This window comes from Brienomyrus brachyistius, chromosome 15 (genome assembly GCF_023856365.1).
Source record: "Brienomyrus brachyistius isolate T26 chromosome 15, BBRACH_0.4, whole genome shotgun sequence".
In the NCBI taxonomy this organism is placed as follows: domain Eukaryota; kingdom Metazoa; phylum Chordata; class Actinopteri; order Osteoglossiformes; family Mormyridae; genus Brienomyrus; species Brienomyrus brachyistius.
Window position 1 is genome coordinate 11,735,893 of NC_064547.1, and position 24,555 is coordinate 11,760,447.

The 24,555-nt window shown below is 38.5% G+C and overlaps 1 protein-coding gene across 1 annotated transcript; it reads left to right on the forward strand.

Annotated features, from left to right (window-relative positions):
• tprg1 (tumor protein p63 regulated 1) lies at positions 1-23,842 on the forward strand. Its single transcript, XM_048977075.1, has 6 exons — positions 1-328; positions 1,586-1,810; positions 3,389-3,480; positions 6,317-6,493; positions 18,293-18,446; positions 20,493-23,842. Exons 2-6 carry the CDS (start codon positions 1,592-1,594, stop codon positions 20,685-20,687), a joined length of 837 nt encoding a protein of 278 aa, XP_048833032.1. The 5' UTR covers positions 1-328; positions 1,586-1,591; the 3' UTR covers positions 20,688-23,842.
• The last annotated feature ends 713 nt before the right edge of the window (positions 23,843-24,555 follow it).

Consider the following 24,555-nt stretch of genomic DNA (forward strand, 5'->3'; position numbering starts at 1 on the left):
TCCCGCAGTGCTACAGTATTGTAGGATAATTACTTACGCTGACCGGCAATCATAATATTTCATATTATTGAACTTTACTGGAAGGTGTTACATTTGCACAGCCTATTTCAATACTTAATATTTAGCGAGAGATTATTATTCCTAGCTGACTTTATAACAAAAGAGAGCTTCTGTGTTGACTTTAGACGCCCACTGAACAAACTGAAAACGTTGAGTGATTGCATGAAAGTAGGAAGTGACATGCTTCATCGACATTCAGGTGTTGGTTTGTGACAAACAACCTTAAGATATCCGGTGGCAACCGATTGACGTTAATAATAAATACTCGGTAAGTTTATGATATAATCGTGTTAAATGCAAGTAATATACACCAAGGCTATGCTGACGTTTCGGCTTAAAATCAAGCATGTGTGCTGGAATCTTGAGGTTTTCAGTTCATGCTAAAAGCTGACCACTGCAAATTACAAATGTATATGTTATGTTATTGCCGTTTTTTTTTTTTTTTTAAACTGTATTTTATTATTACGTAATATGTACGTTGTTTATATGCATGTGTATGTATATTGTATGGATTTCATATTTACAAAATATGTAAGAGAAACATGACGTCGAAGTATATTTGCAGGAAGTCGCAATTTGAAACGCATGAAAAACAAAGGAACAGTAAACGTTGTACAATGTTTTTGTATATGTCAGTATTAATTTTCCCCTCCAAAACATCACAATGTATTCATAAGTTTTAAAACAAAAAGCTGTGACCTGCTCTGATACGTAAAAAGTCGGTTTATTGTCAGAAATGGTTTCTCAAAAAGCCCAGTGTTTTAATGCTTTGCAAGTAGCATTATGATTAATTTTTGAAAAGTTGCTTATTTTTTTCTTTATACGTTTTAGAATATTTGAATACTTGATTCACCTCGAGTTTAATGGTATTATTGAAACTTTGATTAGTGATATTTGGTAATGCTGCATGGCATATGCTTACAAGTAGATATACACTATATGGACAAAGGTAATGGGACCCCTGGCCATTACACCTACATTCCGGAGCTTTTATGAAATCCCATCCTAAATCCATAGACATCAATATGAAGTTGATTGCTCCTTTGTAGCTATAACAGCTGCCACTCTTCTGGTAAGGCTTTCCACAAGATTTTGGAGTGTCTGTGGGAATTTTTTGCCCATTCAATCAGAATCAGAAATGCATTTGTAAGGTCAGGCACTGATGTCGGACTTGAAGGTCTGGCTCACAATCGATGCTCAAGTTCATTCCAAGGTGTCTGGTGGGGTTGAGGTCAGGGTTCTGTTTGTCAGTCAGTCAAGATATTGTCCAGATATAAATGTGGAAGGTCTAGCTGATGTCTGTGTCATATCCCAGTATATCATACTGTGCAGATTAGGGTGCAAGCTGGCAAAGAAGCCTATTTCAGCCAATAAAAATGCTGGTCTACTAAAAAGATAAATCATCTTGAAGCCAAATTATTACAATTTTAGCAATTTCAACAAAAGGCTACACTGAAATAGAAAAACAGCACATATGCATTAAACATGGTGCTTCTTTTGTAATATGACCTGTAATTGTCTTTAGGACAAGATGTCAGATGGAGATGCATTGAAAGCTGTGGACCTGGGAGAAAAGGCAACCAACCCCTTAAAGCCATCATTGCAAACTCCCCCTGAGCCTGTGTCCTCAGTGCAGAATGACCCCACCACTCAGGGAGCGGCAACCCCTGAACCCAGACTGGAGGCTAGGGAGGACCAGTGGTCATCAACTCTCAACCAGTTCAAGCTCAAGAAGTTCTTTGTTCTGCGGGTAATGCAAAAAAGACTTAATGTATGAAATGCATGCAGAAACCTACAGCACACACATTATATGAAGAATGATATACATGCATAATTTACATTGCCTTACATTCTCATCCAGTTAAAAAAACTAAGTACACATCACCACAAGATATATGATTTTTTTTTTAGTTGCCAAATTATGTTCTTGCGCGACACAATATAGATGATTGTCTTTCGGTTAATATGTTTATGCTCTTAATTTGAAGATGGTCATTTAATGTGCTAGCTCTGGAAAATTATTTATCCCTTTATAGTTTTGGGTCACGCCATGACCATGGAGTCAATATTGGGGGGGGGGGGGGGGACCAAAATTCTAAATGTGAAAACTTATTTCCTTCCATTCTAAAGTATTTTAAATTTCACTAACTTATTGGATGAACTTTTTATTTAATTTATCTTTTTCACCTCCTGTCACTTTATCTTCAGTCATCACTTCTCCTCTCCTCTCCTCTCTAGTCAAAGACATGTTTTCACTTACCATTGACACCGATGAAAGACTGGCATATTCCTTCAGGTTTCAGCCTCTTCAGTTTCTTCTAGTACACACAACACATGGGGAGATTATTCAGCCTTATTTGGTTCGTTGATGATCTAAGCTGTCTCTTAAGCATTCTTGGGGCATTAAAACTCTACAGAAGAGGCAGGGACAACCAACAGAAGCTTTACTAAGCTTCCCTCTGACTGAAGAGACTTCTCACTTCCAGTGACTTCTCACTTCTTTCCCAAAGAACGCTAGCAGCAGCTGTGGTTGTTTGATATGTGAAATTAGCCCCAAAAATGGTCAGCTGCAACTGCCAAAAGTCATGAATTCAGTTCACGATACTCGTCTACCACCTTATCCATGTCTCTCTATAGTAGCACATTTTCAAGCTGCAGTAGCTTATGGAATCCAGATTGATCAAAGTTCTGTGTGAATTGAGTATTCACTGTGCCCAAGGTGTTGTGAGGACCAGGTTCAGAGTATGAAACGTTCAAACATCACCTCCACTCTGTATGTGTGGAATTTGCATGTTCTCCCTGTATTGTATGTCTGTCCTCCAGGTAATGTGATTTCCACTTACAGTGGCAAGGAACGTCTTGTGCCATATATGCAGGGGAGGGGGCAGGTGCATAGAAGGGGACAATAATACTTCTAGCTATACAATAAAATACAAGACCGTGCAAGACAAAGGAGAGTGCAATGCAGGAATTTCAGTCACTGCAGAAATAAAGAATTAGTATATTTGAAAAAACAATTTGGAAAAAAAAGATAAAAAGCTTAAATGATTTCTTTGTGCACTGTCTGATATTTTAAGTCATATTTACTCCACCAGATTAATAGTATTTGGTCAGCTTTCTGATGAATAGGAATGTACGCTGTAGATAGAAAAATTACTTTTACAATTTACCAAAATGTTTTTAAACTGGTGGCCAAAATGGCATATAAATAGTACTGTGTGAGTGCATTCCTCTCCTTGGAGAACATATTTGTTGGATATACAGTTGTAATATTTGGTTGTTGGGTAGGTAATCCTGTATAGGGTGAATATCAGCACTTTTTTTGCAGCCTGGCACTGTGGATCATGCAATTGAAGACGTCAAGACTCTGGTCAGTCAGCAAGAAGATGGCGGTGTTAAAAGTGTCTGGCTTTTGACAGAGTAAGTTTGTGATTTTTCTACATTCCTCACAATAAAATTGGTTGAAAGAATTAATTAGCTTCATTAAGCTTCTGTCAGAGTCATGGGTGATCGGACGGGCAAGCGGGCAGGAAGGAACAGGCTGGCAGGCGGAATACGGGGAAAACTGGGATTTAATAAGGGGCAGGACAGAACGGAGCAAAACACTAGAACTAACATCGACTGACATCAATGAGGGACGAAAACCAAGGCAAGACATGGACTGAAATAGACAAGACTGGGCGAAAATAATCGGACTCAGCTGGGCAAGATTAGGGAAGCACACGTGGATAATCAGGGAGTGTGGCACACACGAGGATTGGACAAGCCGGGCATGACAGCTTCATCCAGGCATACAGTGTGTCTTAGTTCACCTTATCAATATAGTTGTTAGCTGTTGTGCTACACAAAATATGCTGACAGAGGATTCGGGGCAACCAGGTTTATTTCGAAAGGCAACAGGGGAAGTCGAAAGCCGTAACCAGGTCGATGCCGAGAACTGTCCAATCCTTTCACCATATACTAAGCTGTCATCCAAGAGACAGGTCGTGAATCCAAAAGCCAGGGATTGAGAAGCTGGTAGATCTGTCCGAAGACAAGGACGAACAACACTGGGGAACACACGAAGGACTTCACAGGAGGGATGGAAGGGAAGAAGGGCAGGCAGGAGGCGTGGGAGGCTCGGGGAGGGCAAGGAAGGCAGACTGTAACTGTAGGAGAAACAAAGACGTATAGTGCTCAGTAAATGTATAGCAGATAATATAACTTAAATACTGTTCTTTCTAATTGTCCTCAGCTTGTCGGTGCAGGTTTCAGAAGGTGGGTGTGACATTAGCGATATGGCAAATGTACCCAAAGATTCAGTACCGAAAGAGTCCACAGTACACAGTACCGAAGGAGTTCAGAGACACAGTACCGAAGGAGTCCAGTATTTTCAAACACACTACCGATGGCTGTGCCTAAGAAATCATTAAATGCCTGGATCTTGGTCTTTATCCTGGACACCTGCAATCCCAGACACTCAGACTTCTCGCTGACCATTGTCAGCATCAGCTCAGGTGAATGGTAACCACACTTTTGAACAGTTTTCTCCGCCATGCATTGTTCTTAGCAGCTCTGTGTCTCTGAGAACGGTGCTGTATGTGATCGGGGCAGAGTAACGCAACTCACACACACGCGGCAGTGTTTGAGAGAGTTGCCTGCTCACACACATACACACACACACAAACATAACTGATAGCATCAAGCTGATATGGTAATAATTAAAATTTTAACAATTAAAATGATTTTTAACGATTAAAACTGCGCACAATACTGTCAGAAATTAAATAAATAATAAATTAAAATGAATTTAAGAAATACCAAATATCGGCCCGATATATCGGTTGAATTCTACTACAAAGCAGTTATTGCTGAACAGAAGGGTCTGAAAGCAAATGTTCACATACTTAATAGATGAGATAAATAAGAAAAACCTAACTTATGTGTCATGCCCGGCTCGTACGATCCTCGTGTGTGCCACGCCCCCTGATTATCCTCGTGTGTGCCACGCCCCCTGATTATCCTCGTGTGTGCCACGCCCCCTGATTATCCTCGTGTGTGCCACGCCCCCTGATTATCCTCGTGTGTGCCACGCCCCCTGATTATCTGCGTGTGCTTCCCTGATCATACCCAGCTGTGTCTAGTTAGTTTGATCAGTCCTGTCTATTTAAGTCCAAGTCTTGCATGTACCCCTTGTCCGTCATTGATGTTTGTGAATGTCAGTGCTAGTTCCTGCCCTGCCCTGCCCTGCCCTGCCCTGCCCTGCCCTGCCCTGCCCTGCCCTTACCCTTCAATAAATCCCCGTTTTCCCCGATTCCACCTGCCTTGCCTGCTTCTGCCTGTTGCCTGCCCGAGCGATCACCCGTTCACCGTCACCGATCGTGACATTATGTCACTATTTCTGGGCTCTTTTCATTGAATATGTAGGAGCTTTCATGTGTATGAATGAGCCATTGAGACATGGCCACGTCCCGTTCCCCCCCTTTTATGGCGTTGATTGGGATGCATCTGGATCGCGTTTCACTGTTGCGTTGTTCATCAAATTACCATGAGAATGCGATTTGAATATGCGGAAATGCCGCTATTTATAATGTGAATAGCGATTTTCAGGTGGGGACCTAGCCCAACCCCACAAAAACAACTCCATACAAACAAACTTTACAATCGTACAATGCAGTCAGGTAATGTTCTTCTGAAATCCACCAAACATATTATTCGTTAGACATTCAGATAGTCAACCATAATTCGTCACTCCACAGAATACGTTACCACCTTTACGCGCTATGCACCTCAGCAGTCAGTAACCCTACTCTGCTACTTAACGTGGTCTGCCATTTCGTGGCTGAGGTTCTGTTGTTCCTAAAGAGTTCCACTTTGCAATAACAGCACTTACACTTGACCCAGTTGACTATTGAACAGGGAAGAAATTTCATGAACTCACTGCAAAGGTGGCATCCTATGACATTACCACACTTGATTTCACTGAATCTCCAGAATGCCCCATTTTATCACAAATGTTTGTAAACCTGACTGCATGGCTTAATTTTCGACACCTGTAGGAGTGGGTCTGAATAAAATACCTGAATTCAATGATTACGAGGCCCAATACTTTTGTCCATATAATTGTGTCTAATAAGCATTGAGAAAAACAGAAAGGTTCATAGATGGAGATGAATTCCCAGCTTTCTGAGTGAACCATATTGATCAGCCAATTCTGAGAGAATAGTGTTTCGGTCATCATGACTATGACTAACAACATATACCTTGTTGTTGGCAGGATTGACCACTGGAACACTGAGTTGGAGCGTCTTGCTATCATTACAGAAAACTGTCTGCTCATCTGCAAGTATGACTTCTTGATGTTCAAATGTGAGCAGATCGAAAGGATCCCGCTCAACTTTGTGGATCATGTCTCACATGGTACCTTCATCTTCCCTCAACATTCCCTCCTCTCGTGAGTACCCACGTTACTGTAACATTGAAAGCATGCTTGTCAGTGGATATGTGTTGGCTTGATTTTAAAATAATGAGTTATGGAGTTTCTGAGCCAGGAGGGTACAGGTTTTCCTTCAGGCCTGTACAATGCACGTTAATATCGACATTACATGTTATGAACCTACAATTGTCATATCACAGGGACTTTTATAGTCAGCTGAGTTGAGATTAGGCTTGGGTGGTAAAACACGTAATATATATGGTTTTGGGACATGTCTCCGGTTGCCACAGGTGCTTTGCTGTTAACACAGTGACTCAAAAAGTCTTAGACGGATTTCCATACTCAGCAGAGTCATTGTATGGGTTGAAATTTGAATGATTATTCCTTTTCACGATTATCTAGAAAAGGAATAGATGTTTCTAGCAATCTTCCGGGCCATAGGGATGATGAATGGTTCCAAACGTTGACAGTCACGGCTTAGAATCACGCTCATTTCTATTGCTTAACAAGCACTTTCAGCAGTATGTTGATAAAAAAAAACTGATTTAAAAATAAACATTTGCCCAGTTTAGCTTGTTTTGTGGATAAAGAATGACAATGGATTTTGATCACTGGACACTTTTGAGAGGTGAGTACTTTCTATATAAGTAAATAAACAGGGAGGCATATTTTGCCTGGCAGCCTGTATGGAACATTATACAATATTATTTATTTGTACGTTAATTCGATTGGAAAATGGTTCAAAATTGTTCGAAGGTTTTGCATTTCTATGCTAATATTTCAAATGTTTTTTTCCCTTAAAAATTAAGGAATTAAGTTTTAGCATGCTGCATAGAAAATAAAAAGTAAAATTTGCTATAATTTATTTTGGGCCATTTTTGGGCTCCTTTTTTGCTTTACCAATATCGCAATATTTGCAGTTCTTACAATATTGTGCAGCTCTATTTATCCACTAAAGGTGCTCTTCCCAGGCACAGTCTATAAAATAGTAAATATTTTGCATCTTTCATTAAAATTCTGGTTAACTGTAAAGTTTTGTCAACATTTGTTGAACATCTGTGATGGTGAGCCTTTTATTCTCCAAACTTAGAGGGGGATGGTTAGTGTTCGCTATCCAAGACAAACCCAGTTTTCCTTATTAAGGGGCCACTTCACAAAGCAAACCTAGACAGAGAGGTAACCTAGCAATTTTCTCCGGAAGATGATTTCAGGAAACCCTGTTCCTGATGACATGTCAAAGTCTTATGGTCTACTAGTGCTTTGCTGCGTTGTATGGATCCCTGTTGAGTCCCGCTGCCTTTTATTTAAGCACAGTCTCCTCAACTAAATTATCCATTTTGCAGCATGTTTTCCCACTCAGTATGTCTGAAGGGACATGTCCTGGTGGAAAGGTGACATCAATGCATACACTTTATAATGGAAATCTGTCGTGCAGGTCATAGTATAGCTGGTAGAAGTCTCAAAAACAAAAACCTTTCAACACTCAGTTGTGAGGCTTCACCAGTTCATCTTAACTGTGGGGGATACCTGTTGAATGAACTGTGGATCTAATATCACTATGTCAGACTTTTTAGATTGAGTGACAGTCATTTTCCACAATTCAGATAAACTGATGAAACCTCTTTTAATGAATGATGAAACGTTTTCATGATCAAACAGAAAATGCAGTTATTCATGTCTCATTACTGCTAGTTTTCTCAATTATTGTGTGTTAGAAATAATACAGTGCATTTTGTTCTTTGGCCACTTGGAGTCAGTGTTTTACTTCATGAAAATTATTTTTAAACCAGTGGGAAGGATGATGTCTTGTGAGGTGGTATAGTTCTGTTGAACCCACATATAATGTTATAATTTATAATGACTAATTAGCATCCACTAGTAGTACTTTTGTAGTTTTATTCTTTTAAAGAAACAGAATAATAAGTCAGAGACATATTGAGATATTTACTATAGTACACAAGAATGCAAATATGCAACTCAACTGTCCGGCCTAAAAAAAAAATCTCCATTTGAATTTATATCAGCAAATACTTAAAAGCCAATTATTATTAACGCTCAGCAATGTTATGCAGCAATAAAGTAAAGTCAGTTGAGTACTTGAATGTACTGAATGGCCAGGTTATACACCACCGAGTTATGACCTTAACCTCATTGAAGGTCTTTGGGATGTGCTGAAGGAGGCTTTGTGGAAAACAGTGTGACGCTGATGTGTGCTATGAAGCAATGTTCCATTATTGATGGTTTATAGAAGTCTCTCATTTCCGTATTATAAAAATTTTACAAGATGAAGTCAATATAACATGTATATCTTCCAGCCCTAATCCCTTGGTTAATTTCACCGACCAGGGATGTTTTCCAGGTCGTGTCATTTTTGTGTGAGTGCAGTGGCCTGTTATAAACCAACCGCATTTCCTTGTGACAGTGCCACAGCCACTAGAGGCTGCTCGTGGCCCACTGCTGGGCCTGAGACCAGTTGAGAAACACTGTCCTAAGGAGTTTTCACAAACTATAATATTATAGTAGTGTTAAAAGGGTAAAGTGTCAAGAAGAGTCAGGGTCAGGCAAGAAAACAGGAAGAGATGACAAAAAATTCACTGGTTAGTAATTTATTTACAGGTGTGGATTTTCATCTGTGTCATTTTTGTGAAGTGATAATAAGATCACTAAAAGATAATTTTTTAATAATTTAAATATAATAATTTTTGAGTTATCACGCTTACCATATCAAATGTTTGTGCCTGTTCTTCTCTTCAATATGATTATGCTGTGTTGCTTCGGTGTTTGGGCAGTCTCCAGATTTGATCACTACGAATTTATCAACCATAAAATGTAAAATGGTTCTTATTTGTGCTTTACAAAAGCATTACATGGTTGACGATCGACACCTGGCTTCATTTTAAGCAAAATTGCCCAAAAAATGAAGCAGAAGTGCTGTGTAGCAGTGAATACAGTGAAAACAGGCATCCTTGGAAACAGGATCACTCTATTTGTTATTATTACTGTATATACTCTCTAATCTTTGTTGGATTGTAAATAAAAACAGAAGGTAATGATACAGAAATCTCATAAACCCATATTTTATTCATGACAAAACATAGAAAACATATCAAATGTTTAAACTGAGAAAATGTGTCATTTTAAGGAAAAAATACGGTCATTTTGAATGTCATGGCAGCAACGCGTCTCATGGGACAAGGCCATGTTTACCACTCTGCGGCATCACCTCGTCTTTTAACAACGGTCTGTAAACATCTGGGGACTGAGGAGATCAGCTGCTCGAGTTTTAGGAGAGGAATTATGTCCCATTCTTGTCTGACACAGGATTCTAGTTGCTCAATTGTCCTAGGTCTTCTGTGTCGTAATATTCATTTTATGATGCGCCAAATGTTCTCAATGAGTAAAAGATCTGGACTGCTGGCAGGCCAGTTCAGTACCTGAACCCTTCTTCTATGAATTCTTTATGTTGTAATTGATGCAGTGTGTGATTTGGCATTGTCATGTTGGAAAATGCAAGGTTTTCCCTGAAAAAGATTCAGCTGGGAGAACATCAAGCAACTAAATAAGTGAATTGATATTAGGTCAGTAACATGATTAGCTATAAAAGGGATGTATTAGAGAGGCAGGGTCTCTCAGAAGTAAAGATGGGCAGAGACTCTCCAATCGGTGCAAGAGTGTGTAAAAAGATTGTGGAATGCTTTAAAACATTGTTCCTCAATGTCAAATTGCAAAGGCTTTGCAAATCTCACCATCTACAGTGCATAACATCTTCAAAAGATTCAGAGAAATTGAAGATATCTCTGTGCGTCAGGGACAAGGCTGAAGACCTTTACTGGATGCCCATGTTGTTCGGGCCCTCAGATGACACTGCATCACTCATCAGCATGATAGTGTGAATGACATTACTAAATGAGCCCAGGAGTACTTCCAGAAACCACTGTTTTTAAGCACCATACGCTCTGCCATCTGCAGATGCCAACTAAAACTCCATCATGCAAAAAGGAAGCCATATTTGAACATGGTCCAGAAGCACTGTTGTGTCCTGTGGGCCAAGACTCATTTGAAATGGACTGTTTTCTATGGTCAGACGAGTCCAAATTTGACATTCTTGTTGGTAATCACGGACTCCGTGTCCTCCAGGCTAAAGAGGAGGGAGACCTTCCAGCGCGTTATCAGCATTCAGTTCAAAAGCCAACACCTCATGGTATGGGGGATGCATAAGTGCATACGGTATGGGCAGCTTGCATGTTTTGGAAGGAACTATGAATGCTGAAAGCATTAATGCTTCATTAAATGAAAAATATGTCAAAGACGACCATGAACTCTTCAGCAGCTGGAAACCTATATCAGGCAAGAATAGGATCAAATTCCAGCACCAAAAATCCAGAAACTCATAACCTCGATGCCCAGAAATCTTCAAACTATTTTGAAAAGAAGAGGAGATACTATACCATGGTAAACATGCCCCTGTCCCACCTATATTGAGACCCGTTGCAAGCATCAAATTTGAAATGACTTTTGTGCGTAAAATTGTAAAATTTCTCAGTTTAAACATTTATGTTGTCTACGTTCTGTTGTGAATACAATATTGGCTCATGTGATTTGAAAGTCTTTTATTTTTCATATTCAAATTTTAAAGAAAGTCCCAACTTTTCTGGAATTCGGATGGTAGTTGCACTCAGTTTCCAGCTGCACCAGTTCTAGTTTAAAGCTGATACTATTCAAAGCAGTCAGGTACATTCTAATCAGAACATTCAACCATGCAATAGATATGCGTTTGTTGTGGGTTATGTTGTCACTATGAATATAATCAACATCTTCTTCCTTTAACATGATGCATTGGTGCTTTGCTAGTCCATTGACTGAGGAATCCATAATTACTAATGATGACAATGCTGTGTTCTTGAACATGTGCTTTTTTGGGAACAGTGTACAGAAATTACCCTTCTGCTGTTCTACTATTGAATAAAGGTTTTCTGGTAGTTTGTGGGGTTTGGAGGTATGATTTATACACTTTGCCTTTGTAGTCCTTTCATGGCATCTTCTTTTATCCTTTTATCCTTGTGTATCTGTGTTTATTGTGTTTTCCTCAGTTGCACTGTGGTGCAACCATGTGCCTTTACATATTCAACAGTGTCTGTTACAGGCATCCTGGACAATGCTTGTATTTTGCTGTAGGAAGTTTAGATTTGGAATATTTCAGAGATGGAGTGAGACAGTGAATAAACTGTATGACCCGTTTAACATAGTGTCTGCATTTTGGACAGCAGAACACCCCCAGGGGACAAGGTTGCTTTTTCCCTTTGTTACGCTGATCTGTACTCTGATCTGTTTCAATATTTGACAGCAATACGTTCCTTAGTAAAGAAATTTAAAGTGTTCAATAAATAATCCCTGGAAACAATAATAAAGACCAGTGTTATATTCTGTAGCCTACAGATTACGATATATTCTGTGTGTGTGTGTGTGTGTGTGTGTGTGTGTGTGTGTGTGCCACGATTATTGGCACCCCTGGAAATTATAGTGAACACAATGTAACTGAAGCATCAGGGTTCGTGGTTGCGGATGGGCTGGCAGGAAGGAGGCAGGGAATGACGAAACCAGGAGGCAAAAGTCAGGGAAAACGGGGATTTATTACGGGGAAGACGGCTACGGGCAGGGGACAGAACAACAGCACTTGCATCAGGTAACATCAATGACGGACAAACGGCAGGGCAAGACGTGGACTGATATAGACAGAAGACATGGCGAAATAACAAGGTGCAGCTGGGCATGATTGGGGAGGCACACATGGATAATCAGGGGGCGTGGCACACACGAGGATCATATGAGCCGGGCGTGACATGAAGCATGCTTACCCTGTAAATTGTACATCCAGTTGAGTGGAGTGAATAGGGATCTTAAAGCTGTAATCCATGACTTCCTGGGTGACAGGGATACGAACATGAGGAGACACAGAGTCCAAATTCCCTTAGTCATCCATCAATATGGACAAGAGAAGAGAACGAAATGAAGAGGAAGTGTGTTGACCTTCAAAAGTCAGGGAATGGGTATTAAAAAATAGCTACTCGCCTTAAAATGCCTATTTCTACGGTTAGGGCAATAAAAAAAAAGTGGAACTGTTACAAACCTGCCTGGAAGAAGACCCAAGTTTATGAGTTTTTTTCTCCCATGTACAGTGAGGAGGATCATAAAAGAGGCAAAAAAAATCCCCTAGGATGATTCTTGGTGAATTACATGACAAAGTAAAATGTTGAGGTTACCACGTCTCTGAAAAAATGACCCCCTTTTAATTTGTTTGTTTGCAATTTGGCCAGGTAGGCTACTTTCATTAAGCTGCGTTTTGTTAGACTACATATTTCAGGATGTTTTATGATAGTCTTTGTAAATATGTATATAGTTTAGCCTAACCCAGCCACTTAAGGGAGCAAGCCAGCTCTATCTAAAAACTTTAAAGATTTGAAGGAGGTCTGCAAAGAGGAGTGGATGAAAGTTCTTGAAGATCTGCATGCAATCCTGCTGACCAACTACAAGAACTGTCAGACAGCTGTGCTTGTAAACAATGGTTATTCCACCAAGTACTAAAGCATGTGTTCTAAGGGATCAAATACTTATTTCCCTAGATAAATAACAAATCGGTTTGTAATTGTTACATAATGATTTTTCTTCCTTGTTTTCTTAATAATCTATGTTTTGCTGTTTAAATAAACATACCAGTGAAATTACAGACTTTGTTTATTAATGGGTCAGCTTAAGAATTCAGCAGGGGGTTAAATAATTATTTCCCTCACTGTATAGACATAATTTTGGTATAAAAACACATTTTTGTAGTAAGTTGCATTTATTACAACAGAATTAGTGACTGGCAATTCTTATAATAATTAGTTGTTTTCACAGAACTGTTACATAACTATACTTTCTAAAGCTCTCTAAAACACCTGGACTGCTCAGATAGGTCTTTAAAGCTCTATATTTACTTACAATTGGAAATTTAAACCCTTCGTCATCCTGTAATGGGGGTGGATGAAAAATAAACACGTGACACTTGCCAGTTTTGTTATGGTCATATATATTGTAGCCTTTTCATAAGAGTTGTAAGCCCTGAATTGGTATTTTGCTTGCATATTCTCTGTGCAATGCATTCTTTCAGGCTTGGTTGTAGACGCTTACACTCCCCCTGCCTCTCTTTTTTTGCTTTTTTTTTTTTTTTTTAAATCCCTGTTCATTTTTAATAATTTGTACTGTAATATGGTGTCTGTGGTCATTACCACTAGGGCAAGGTAGTAGGGCAAGGGAGGCAGTCCTTGGCAGACTGATTGAGCAATCAGAAGATTTGTTTATTGGCCCTCAAACAATAGGGGACATGTGCCATGACAGCTGAAGCTGGCCCTGATATTTATCTTGTGTGTTGACTTTGAGCATAGGGCCTGCAGAGTAGACAGAATTTCTATTTGAACTTCCAGGGCTTACCTACAGATGCATAAATTAAAGCATGTGAGTATTCCTGTATGCATTTTGTGGGGTTGCCAGGCTTATGTGGTGATGTGGAGGGATGGGGGGTGTTTGCAAAAATGTTTTCTTTCTTGTCTAAGGTGATTACTTCCCTTATATACTCAGGTTTATTGCCCAGCAACAGTGCTTGGATTTGTGAGTCACCTATATCTGCTATGATTAATTTCTTCTAACTTTCCTTGTGATCTGCCTTTTTGTTTAAGGGAGGAGAAGAGGCCCAATGAGTCTATCAGGGTGTTTGGTGTAAACGCTGCTATGCTCTGCCTGTCTGGGCTGGTCTTTTGCCTGTGATATCTCACCTGAGGAATTTGCTGGGTTCTTGTACAAAGGGAATCACTCATCATTCACACAAAAGGAAATGGAAACAAATCCTCCCCCACCCTGCTGTACTTTCTTTAGTGACATGAAATTGTTCCAAGAGGTTGAACTTTCCTAAGCTTGTTTTTTATGCCTCCATGAGATCTTTTTTTCCAGTTTTCGCTAAGCATAATGTTTGCTTTGCAGGTCGTGCACAAACCTTTAGGGGCATCATCACTGAAAGCTGCTCTGTAAACAATAATGGAAATGATTGCAGTGCTGCTCCACCATTGCATAGTGATATATAAAGCAGCTATTCTGTTGCCTAAGGTGGTACATTTGGTTTGGGAAGGAATTTTTTGAGGTGCATTTAGTGCATGGTGGTTCAACAGTAGCAAAATATTTATTGTCATGTATGGACATTATTAAAACTCACGTCGGTTCCAGATTCTATTAAAACATCAAATGCATGAGACTTTTTCCCTTCTTATGTACCAATAATACTGAATATTTCTAATGATTTTTAATTAGGTCTGACAATGCATTTAGACTGGAGAATTGTTACCGTACATTATGGGCATTGCCATATTTTTGTGATATTTTGGAGTTTGCCTGTATGTATGCATTTCCTGTATTTTTATACTTTTAAAAAATTAGTTTTTGTTTGTTTGCATCATGACATATAATGTTTTCAATTAGTTTCCCTGATTGTCACAGATGCGGACATTTTAGACTCACATACCTATGTGGCAGGACTCAGTGGCATTGTTCCATTACCACATTATGTTTATTTTGAATTCCACATTACAGGAAAAAAATTTCCCATTCCTGATCGGTATATTATTAAAGTTGTCTATTAACATATAATAGAATATTTTTGGTGATGAGAAACATAGAATGAAATTTAAATTGTAAAGTTGGTGCAAACAAATAAGAGGTGTTGTAAGGTTTGTCTTTGTAAGTGAACCTTGGAGACAGAGTCCTTGCTGATGTTCCAGATAATTGGAAATGATTCTGGGAGCAGCTTATACTTTATCCTTGGGCATAACCGCTTAATTGATTTGAATTCAAAACAAATAGCTACTGTTCATGACAGAACCTGCTTTTTTCAAGACACTGCAAAATTTAGCAGAAACAGTAGCCAATTCTGCCTATCTCATAATAAATATGAAAGCCACATAGTTTGCAGTTGGCAGGATTTTAAGTTAAATAATAGCTCAAATAAATATTTTTGTATTTCCTGTGCTTTCATCGTCAGTATGCCTGTTAAAAATGCAGTACATTACTTTGCTTTCATGCAATTGTTGATTCATTTATTAATCAACTCTCATTGTCCTTTTGCTATCTGATCTCATATTGAGAACGACATAAAAATCTCATCTGTCTTTTATTTGCATTTTTAGCGACAGTTTTCAGCATAAATTGTCATACTTCCTGGCTGTAATGGACTATTCCTAATTCGAGACTTCACACTACGCAACTTTCTCTTCGCACTGGAGTATAGTGGTAGGCTATCAGTTGTTTCAGTGATCCAGCACACATACACTAACAGAAGTAAGTAAGAAATAAGACTAACAGAACATCTCCTGTGTCTTTGATAGTCAATACATCTACATGCACAGTTAAGTCATGCTATGGTTATAGCTCGAATACACCATTCAATCAATCCTTGCCCCAGTATACATGCATGGGAGGGGAATCGATTTATTGACTGAAATATGTTTGACTCTGCTTCATTATGTGCCGATATGGCTTCTTTCATTTTGTCAGTATTGGGCTTTTTTTTTTTTTTAAATAATAATATTAATGGATGCATTGACTGTGGAGCACACGCAGAGAGCTTAGGTCAGTTTGAGTCTAATTAAGCATATACATTCAAGAGTAAATCGACTCCCAATTGTATTATCTGTGTCTCTTAGTTCAACTTTGATTCAAATTCAACTTAGTATGATTTTAATCGGACTTACTTGTTTACATGTACTTTAAAAGTCCAGTCTTAGTCAGACTAATGCAATAGTTCGATTTTCTTAGTGTGCAGGTAAATATACTGACTGTCTCATTAAAGTGGTAAACAAATTGTGAAAAGATATGGAGAGAACTAATTAAAAAATTTGAGACGAACGTTAGGGTGTATTCACTCTTGGCCCAATTGCCTTCTACTGTGCCAAAGTGCTACCCCTGTTGGTTCGCACTTAATGTTATGGGCCCAAGCATTCTTTTGTACTGAAGTAAACATGGGTAGGAAAGCAGTATCACAAAGCAGGATGGAATTCATGATTAATGTCCTTATTTTGTGGCTTATTTGGAGTTGATTGTGTCATGGTGATTCGCAGATTTATTATGTATGTAACACAGTGACATTTATTTATTTGTGCTGCATGTGTAAGAAGACAGTGGTGGAAAATAAAAAAAGATCAGAGTAAATATAATTTCTCCTTGGTATAATGACCACTTGCGTACTTTAAAACAGGAAACACGGAAATTAGAACGTAAGTGGCGTCAAACTAAACTAGTGGTGGTCGAACTAGCATGGAAAGAAGCTATGGGTAGCTATAAAAGAGCTCTTAGTGCCGCTAAATCAGAGTATCTATCACAACTAATTGAAATAAACAAAAATAATCCTAGATTCCTATTTAATATGGTGTGCAAGCTGACTAATAACCAGAATACTACTCATAGTGTGCCCACGTTATTTTCCAGTGATGAATTTATGCAATCCTTTGACCAAAAAATATGTTCAATTAGACAGAACATTTTGAATATTCCAATAACTACATTCTCTCTTGACACAGCATGTGCTAATGCTGTAACCGCCCTATTTGAAGCATTTACCGTGGTTAACCAGTCAGAACCGACGTACTGATGTAATTTTATCTTCAAATTCATCTACTTGTATGCTAGACCTTGTTCCAACAAAATTATTCAGAAGATGATCCCGGCAGTGATTGAACCGCTACTAGCAATAGTAAACTCCTCAATCAGCATTGGTCATCTATCAAAATCATTTAAACTAGCAGTAATTTTACTTCTATTGAAGAAACGAAACTTAGATCCCTTGGAAAGATAAACTATAGACCAATCTCTAATCTACCATTTATCTCTAAAATAATAGTTGAAAATAATAATAATTTATCTCTAAAATATTTTATATATAAAATATTCAACATTAAAACATATTCTAAAGGCCATTCTTATAATTTCCCGTTAGGGAAACCAACCTCGATATGATGCAACATTAACTGGGTACTAGCAGGGAATTTATGACTTAACAATTTGTCAGCATCATGGGCCTCGACAGGAAAGCAAAAAGAAACAACTCCAACCAATGATGCAGATCATTAATCAAGTATGGTGATTAGAACAACAAAGCAAAGCACATAACTTTAAAACCTGTCTAAAGGGTTTTTAAATGAAAGATATACTAGTGAACTGCTGATCATAGGTAGTTCATAGGCAGTTACTGGCAGATAACTACACCTCTGTTGTGTTGTAATTGCTTGTTGAGTATTTAAACAATGATGTATGGCTAGGAAATCAGAGGATTGTAAGGCTGTTATTTATTGCTGCCCAAATAACAAACAACTGACAGGCCAAAGTAGGGTTTTCATTGTTGGACCAATAAAATAAACAGCATGTTTTAAAGAGAAACAAACAGAAATTTAACATGATTGTAAATAATACAATTTAGTGTAATTTGTTCAATAAATTTGCCAGGTCAAATAGGTGTTTACTCCGTTAATATGGTAAATTTTTATATTATTATAAATTAACACTATGCTTTATCTTATTATCCAGTTGTTTGGTTAAATTTAGTAAAATTTAGTGTTTGTTTACTGTAAGAATACTCATGTCGTATGATTATTGCTGTAAACTCCCAAGTCATTGTGCCATATTTACAGGGAACCATTTACTCATCTCTTATGTTCTCATCTCTGTGGAATTTGAATTAAAATATTCAAACTTCCCTAGTCTACAGTGTTTTCAATCTTGTTCTCTTGCCTTTTCCCACAGGAGAGAGGGAGAAGGGCTACGTATAAATTGGGACAAGATGAGAAAACCGGCCTTTTCCTCCCGCTGGAATCCGTTTGCGAAAGATTATCCCTACGCTACCTTCACTTACCACCCGGTCAGGATCGTCAATGAGAAGTTCGCTGCTCTGTGTGAGGTAAGAGTAAAGGGGAAAACAGAAGAAAGCCACAACACTAGAACGGGGAAGCCCCAAGATTGGATAGCTTTATGTATTATTCCTCAGTTACTGTGATTGAAGTCCACACCATGAATAACTTATTTGGATTAGAAGTGGAAGGTTGGAGAGAATAATAAGGTCAGTGGTATTGTCCATTTTAATGTAAAAAGTATATGTGTGTGTTTGGGTTTGCATAGATCACTTTTGGGGACACTTCTTCAGGTCCCCATTTGGATAACCTCTATTCTATAAAAATCTGTCAATGCAATCAAAAAAGTAAAAGTGCCACAAGTCTTGTATTTTGGTTGGTTGCTTATGATTAAGGCTAGGGCTGTGTAGGGGTTAAGGGTGTTGTGATTGGGATTAATGTTTTTCCCATAGAAATGAATGGACAGTCCCTGTTTAGATAGGTAGACCAACTTGCGTGTGTGTGTGTGTGTGTTGGTTATGTATATATTATATTGTGCTGACTAAATGTCCCCACAATGAGATAGAAACTAATTTTGATGTTGTGAGTGCCATCTTTTCTCTTACTGCAAAAGTCTTGCATTTTGTTTAGTTACTTATGGTTGAGATTTGGAGGGGTTAGGGGGTAAGGTTGTCATTTTTGGGAGTAGGGTTTTTCTCATAAAAATGAATGGAGATTCCACACATAGATTTGATTAAATACATGTTTGTGTGGTTGGGGGGGGTTGCATTGTTCACATTTGGAGGCCAAAATGTTCCCAAAGTTCGGTTAAACCTGAAACTTCCTTTCCTTGGGGACATTAAAAAAAAAAAAAACTTTATTTTGAGTTTTTCCAAATTTTACATGAACGCATAAAGAAAGAACGAAAACACGCCCCGACGCAGATGTAACAATAACAGAGTAATTGGAAAAAATAAAAAATAAATAAAACCTCCATATTCAGGTGAGTACTATGTTGTCAACATATTCTATTGACCTAGAGACACTACTGTCGTGTTTAGGGTAAGATTTATCCAATGCGGGGTCTAGTGTACAGTTAAAATCACCCCCCCATATTAACATATGTGAATTAAAGTCTGGGAGCTTGGACAAAAAGTTAGAGGAAAAATCTGGGTTGTCCCAATTTGAGCCGTAGATATTAACTAGTATTATTTGGTGACCAAACAATTTCCCTGCCACTGTAATAAATCTTCAGTACCATTATTATCCGGTATTACAGTGGAAGCTTTGAATGGGATGCCTTTTTTAATTAGTATGCTCTATATATTGACAAAATGCCACACGTCGCATGAGTCAAAGTAGCTACCTTACTAACTTTGAACTAGCAGACTGGCCAGCATGGATCTTGCAGTTTTAAATACCTTGATTGCAAATCCCATGCAAGCTTGTATCTCAGGGATTTTTTTTTCATGATTTAAAGTTTCTTCACAGGGAGAGCTTTTCCATATCACCAAAACAGTAGCATGTGGTGTGCTCTTTTAACTTAGTCTTGCTGCACATTTGTTGGTTATAGACTGTTTTTACAAGACTACCATATGATTCGTTGGAATTGCTTTAGTTTCTGTGATAGGCTTAATGTCTGCTGTCAAGCAATGATTCTTATCAACAGTTTATTGAAGTTTCTCATTTTCTTTTTAAATTTATAGGATGATAAGTAGGTGTATCATCTCCCAACCATATTTGATTTAGAAAAACTTTTCATTGAAGTGGAACCTAACAGTTTTTTACATAGTAATTACATATGAATTTGATCCTAGATAATGTTATGTAATAGATTATATGGAAGCTTTATCTAAAGTCTAGTCCAGATATAAGCCACCACGATCTATATCTTACATTTGCTGAATGGACTGCAAATGAATCCCTGGAGCATATTAATGAAGCACAAGGGATCCAGTGACCCCTTATGCAGTCTTTCATTCCTGAAGAAATGATTACATGACAGTTCCTTAGGGCAATCAAGGTTGATTTCTCCAGGTTCAGTCTGATTTGTTCACTCATAAGTAAAAACTGTATTTAAACACAGAATTTCCTGCATTCCACCATCTTGTCCACAGCTCAAGGACTTCCAAGAGCAAGTGATCGCGGCAGCCAACCTGGCACGTTCGAAGAAGCCTATCCCAGGAAAGGAGAACGAGGTCCTTGTTTTGAATGAGCCCATTCTCATTGAGGCCTATGTGGGCCTTATGTCCTTCATTGGGAATCAGAACAAGCTGGGCTACTGTCTCGCACGAGGCAACATTGGTTTTTAGATTTACATTTTTATCTTACCTATTTTTTGTCATTTTATTTGCCATGTGTATTGTTTTCCTTCCAATTATTGAAGTTTACTAGGCTTACAATTTGTACAAAATTATTTACAGCCTTGTTCATTTGTTGTATAAATCTGTAACCTTACTCAGACTAAATTCATTTTGTGAATTTATATTCATTTTAAATTTAAAATCATGCTTTTAAAACGATTGTAACATTTTCCAAATCTTTGAAAAAATATTTTGAAGGCTCCACTGCTTTCTTAGACAGAACAAGCTTGCTTTCCTGCTTTTTGTATTTGATTAAGTGTGAAGGAATGTACATCCATATCATGCATCTTTATAAAGCCCTTTCTGAGAAGATATATTGGAGAGAATTTTTAAAACAGGGTTCTGAACAGCCAGTTTTTTTTAAATCACATGTTCCAGTGTTTTCGTTTTTCTCAATCTTAATAATTTAAAAGACTTGTAGAAAAACTGTCTCATTATACAGGGTTTTTGTTTTTTATTACTATTGTCAAGAGTGACACAGAGCATTCCCAGTTCTTATAGAGTGATACACAATTGCTCCTATGGGGCACTGCGCTTAAGCCAAAAATTTGTTGTCATCATAGTGAAACTATTTTACTGCATATGGAAGCAAAATTTTTATTGATTAAGAATTGTATGTTGTAGTATTAAAATAGATAGATATAGATATATATTTAGATAGATATTTCTCAATCATAACATCATATATGTAGCACTTAAAAGTCTGTGGAAAAAGATCTGTGGTAAAATAATCTCATGTAACCTATTACTGTAAAGTTGTTTAATGTAGCTACATGACTGATACATGACCGGTCTTTGGGGAATACATATGGTTTTACACTAATTCCATTGCCTCTGCCACCACAGACACTTTTGTATGTTAGCCAATAACCTTTTTAAGGATAAATGATGTCTTATTGTCATTCCTAAACATGTTGCACATCAAAGGAAGAAATTGAGGTACTCCGGTCCGATATAGGTGACAATTATAAAATAGAAATCAAATCCAAAACAATTATTCAATGAATAAAATAAGGTAAAAATAAAGATTAAAAATGATAACATTAGGATAAATAATAACATTAGGAGAATATAGCTATGAATATATAGGCACAAGTGAGCATCGTGAGTATAGAAAACCAGCAAGGTGTAGAAAACTAAACAAGGCAGGCTGTGTTGATGCCCCGGGTGAGGTTCTCAAAGATATGTTTAGTCCCCACACTCTGCTTCCATATCAGAAGGCGTGTCGGTGGGATTGAGGAGGTCTTCGAAGTATTCCTTCCACCAACCGAAAACGTCTCGAGTTGAGGTCAGCAGCGCACCATCCCCACCATAAACAGTGTTGATGCTGCACCGCTTTCCCGCCCTGAGCTGCCGGATGGTGGACCAGAATCTCCTCAAAGCCGTCCGGAACTCGTTTTCCATGGCCTCGCCAAACTCCTCCCACACCCGAGTTTTTGCCTCAGTAACGCATCCCGCACCCCATTGGTGCTTGACCTGCCGGTACGTATCAGCTGCTTCTAGAGTCCCACAGGCCAAAAAGGCCCAATTGGACTCCTTCATCAGCTAAATGGGATCCTTCACCACCGGTGTCCACCAGCAAGTTCAGGGATTGCCGCCGCGACAGGCACCGACCACCTTACAGCCGCAGCTCCTGTCAGCTGCCTCCACAATGCGTCTGCACCTCGGGTGCGCCTTCCGGTATCTCGCTCAAGGGGAAAGCAATGGCTCGAGCTGCAGGGTCCTCCTCTACCTCGGGCTGTTTAAAACTGAGGTACTCCTCCTCAGTAAGGCAAGGCTCCTTTTCATTGAGTCTGGTCATTCTGTCTTACGCAGGGAAGCAGCTACAGTCCAGGGATTCAGGGGAATGAGGGATATATTTGGGGAGAACATATTGGGGGACATGGAGCAAGGCCACAGTAATCAACATGACTTGAAAACACGGGGATTCTACATGAGATAGAGAGGGGGGCATGGCACACGGGAGGATCAGGACGATTGGGGCATGACATGTATGTTGTAGTTGTCTTAGTGATATTGATTGAAGTAACCAAATTACAGCAGGCTGTGCTTACATAAGTTAATAAAAAACACATTTAAGATATGTGTTGTTATATGGAAATTATAATGAATTACTTTTTAAGTTATTTTAATGGTAAAAGAATGGTGCCTCTAAATATTCATTTTGCTCATTTGAGATGTAACATGAAACTCCAAACTGGTGCAATGAAACCCAAACTGGAATGTGATTAGCAAAGAGTACTGTTAAATTCTTTCAAAACAGCCATGACCTTGTCCAACTCCCCAGGCTGCCTCGGATTCTTGGGGCCAGTAACATTAGACAAATTCTGCAAGGGGCTCACGATCCTTTTGTGGCATGTAGTCTGCACATCTCAGAGGGAGGCTTCTTAACCAGAATGGTTAGAATGCGGTCAACTGCAGTGACCAATCAATGGAATTTTTCCCTGCCAGTAGCTCAAAAGTCTGGTTGAGGGACACAGGCGGAAATTTTGAGATGTATGTATCTAATAAAATTTGTTGTATATGTACTGTCTTTTCTCCCCACTCTTTGCTTTCCATTTGTTGCTTGTGCAGCTGTGCTGTATGTGTCTATGTTGTTGGGTCTCATGTGAGCGTAATAGGGATACTTTGTTTTTATTTATTCCTGTCTCTCGCTTCTCACCCCCCGCAGCTGTCACTGTTGTGTCTGGAGTAAGTTAAACTTGGAGCGGAACAAGATACTTGGAAAAATGTCAGCTTTGCTAGTTGTCCCAGTAATGCAGAATAAGAGAGAGTGGCAACACACCCCAGATTCTTTCAGAGGAAAACAATAGCTATGAGGAGAATGTGAGGCAGCATTTTGTACTTGTTTATTTGATTTTATTACTCTCCAGTAACACCATGAGGCATTTTGTTTACTACAGACTGTGCTACTAAGCGTGATGCACAGAACCTCAAGTTTAAATGTGACAGACGTAAAAACATTAGGTACAAAATATGCTATGCTTGTAAAGTGTACTTTACAAATGTGGAACATGCATTGTAAAACTTACATAAGGGTGGCTGACAGATGTGATACAGCACTTTATATATGTCAAAAATAAATGACTATCTTGTTTACTGTATTATTTCTATGACAATTACTGTTTAATCTGGTGGTTAAAGTCACCAAAATAGTTTCTTTAGCTAATAGGAAATGCTTTTTCAAACTGATCCTCAAACTACAAAAGCTGTGACAACAAGCGGTTCCGTGTATTTTTCTTACAGACTGATAATATTTCAAAATTGCAGAAGTGATATGATCTCACTTCATCTGCTGTTTCTAAAATGATATATATTTGTTACGGTCCCATGCTATTACTAAATATCCATAGGTATTTGATGTCCATAACCATGTACAAGGACCTTAAAAACAATATGTGTGTGTGCATTCGATGCGATGTATCCTTAAAAATGACTAAATTCAAAAACGGAACATTCACAACAGAAGATAAATTCAAAATGTCATTTCACAGCACAGTAAATCTTGCCAGTGCAATGCAGATCATACATCACAGTGCTTTCTGAGCTTCTTGAAATGACAGTGCGCTTCTACCTCTGAACTGTAATTATAAATAATCTGTGGTCATGAGTGTGCAGTCAGGCATCGAGGGTGGAAATGATGAGATCCGATGAGAGGAGGCTAATATACACTGACACTGAAAGTGATTTGTGCCAGTAATGCAAGAAAAAAATACTCCCCAAATCTGACTTTAATTCTTTTTAGTGGAGGAAAGTTGATATTTAAAGCCATGCCATGTGGAGTTATTTCTTTCTTTGTTAATAAGATGTTAGTGGC

Bases quoted from the DNA above. Each gene is read 5' to 3' on its own strand.
- tprg1 (XM_048977075.1), top strand. From the start codon at position 1,592: ATGTCAGATGGAGATGCATTGAAAGCTGTGGACCTGGGAGAAAAGGCA. The intron at 6,494-18,292 runs GTGAGTACCCAC...CTTTTCCCACAG, and splicing joins CCTCAACATTCCCTCCTCTC to GAGAGAGGGAGAAGGGCTAC. The intron at 18,447-20,492 runs GTAAGAGTAAAG...TCTTGTCCACAG, and splicing joins AGTTCGCTGCTCTGTGTGAG to CTCAAGGACTTCCAAGAGCA.